General features: G+C 44.3%; 1 protein-coding gene across 1 annotated transcript; it reads left to right on the top strand.

Moving 5' to 3' along the window:
- The first annotated feature begins 201 nt into the window (after positions 1-201).
- LOC136082706 (histone-lysine N-methyltransferase SETMAR-like) lies at positions 202-1230 on the top strand. The gene has a single exon (XM_065802126.1). It carries the CDS (start codon positions 202-204, stop codon positions 1228-1230), a length of 1029 nt encoding a protein of 342 aa, XP_065658198.1.
- The last annotated feature ends 263 nt before the right edge of the window (positions 1231-1493 follow it).

Below are 1493 nucleotides of genomic sequence, written 5' to 3'. Positions count from 1 at the left end.
TACTAGTAGAGCATATTAGGTAACCAAAAGAGTTCGTGCTGTTTTTGGTAATTGAATTGTTTTTAGCATTTTTTACAACACCCACATCGCACAAGGCAAGTAGCTTTGTTGCGTAATAGAACGCGTGTGTCACGCGCAGTTGCTGCATATATAGTGTAGGCTTGTAACGAGCTTACAGGAAAGGTTTTGTGTAAAAAAAGGATGGCAACCCAACCAACGATTATTCGATCTTGCTTACCTTACGAGTTCAAACTTGGATGGAATGCAACACAAGCGGCCAAAAATATCTGCACAGCATTTGGAGAAGGTACAGTAAGTGAACGCACAGCACAGAAGTGGTTTCAGCGATTCTCTTCGGGAGATGAGTCCATCGAAGACCTGCCGCGTTCTATACGCCCATTGTTGGTTGATGAGGATGAACTGAAGGACGCTGTCGAGTCTGGATCCAGCCAAACTTGCCAAGAACTTGCAGTGAGGTTTGCTGTGAGTGTTGAAACCATCCGCCTGCATCTGCATGCGATTGGGAAAGCGTGGAAGCTGAGTCGGTGGGTTCCGCACAAATTGTCGATTGACAACAAGAAGCAACGGCTTACGATCTGCACATCACTCTTATCACGCCACAATGTTGAGCCTTTTCTTAATCGTTTATTGACATGCGACGAAAAATGGATTGTGTACAACAATACCAAGCGTTGCTACCATTGGTTGTCCCCCGATGACCCCATCCCAAAGACACCAAAGCCCAATCTCCACGAGCGGAAGGTTTTGCTCTGCATTTGGTGGACTACAGCTGGTGTGGTGCATTACGAGCTGCTCCCAACAGGCCATACCATTACTGAACTGGTCTACTCAGCACAGCTGCAACGAGTGCACGACCTGTTGCTTGTAAAGCAGCCTGCACTGGTGCACAGGAGAGGAGTTCTGCTTCTCCACGACAACGCAAGACCGCACACCGCTCGCGTGACTCAGGACAAGCTCCGAAGCCTTGGTTGGGAGAGTTTGCCTCATCCACCATACTCGCCAGACCTCTCCCCTACTGATTTCCGTTTTTTCCTTTCCCTGGGAAATCATTTAAAAGGACAGCAGTTCCGAGACCAGGACGCGGTTGAAATGGAGTTGAAAGCTTTTATAGACTCAAAGGACCGAGAATTTTTTAGAAGTGGAATAAATAAGCTAGTTTTACGTTGGGAAAAGGTTTTAGATGCTAATGGTGACTATTTTGATGAATAAATGTACTTACTTTTGTCGTTTTGTGTGTTTTTATTATATACGGAAAAATCGCACGAACTTTTTTGGTTACCTGATATTTACATATAAAAATGGGACGCGGAAAGCATTGTAGCGCAAAAAAACGAGAACTGATCCAAAAGTTGATATCAGCAGGGAAAGCTTTTAGAGAAGTTGGTCGTTTAGTTGAGTGTTTCAATAAAATGATAAGAAATGCCATAAAATTTCAAGAAAAGCCTGAAACACGTGTTTGAAAACGTTCTATT

Source organism: Hydra vulgaris, chromosome 07 (genome assembly GCF_038396675.1).
Source record: "Hydra vulgaris chromosome 07, alternate assembly HydraT2T_AEP".
Taxonomy (NCBI): Eukaryota; Metazoa; Cnidaria; class Hydrozoa; order Anthoathecata; family Hydridae; genus Hydra; species Hydra vulgaris.
Note: the sequence above shows the minus strand (reverse complement) of the source record. Positions and strands in the feature narration are given on the sequence as shown.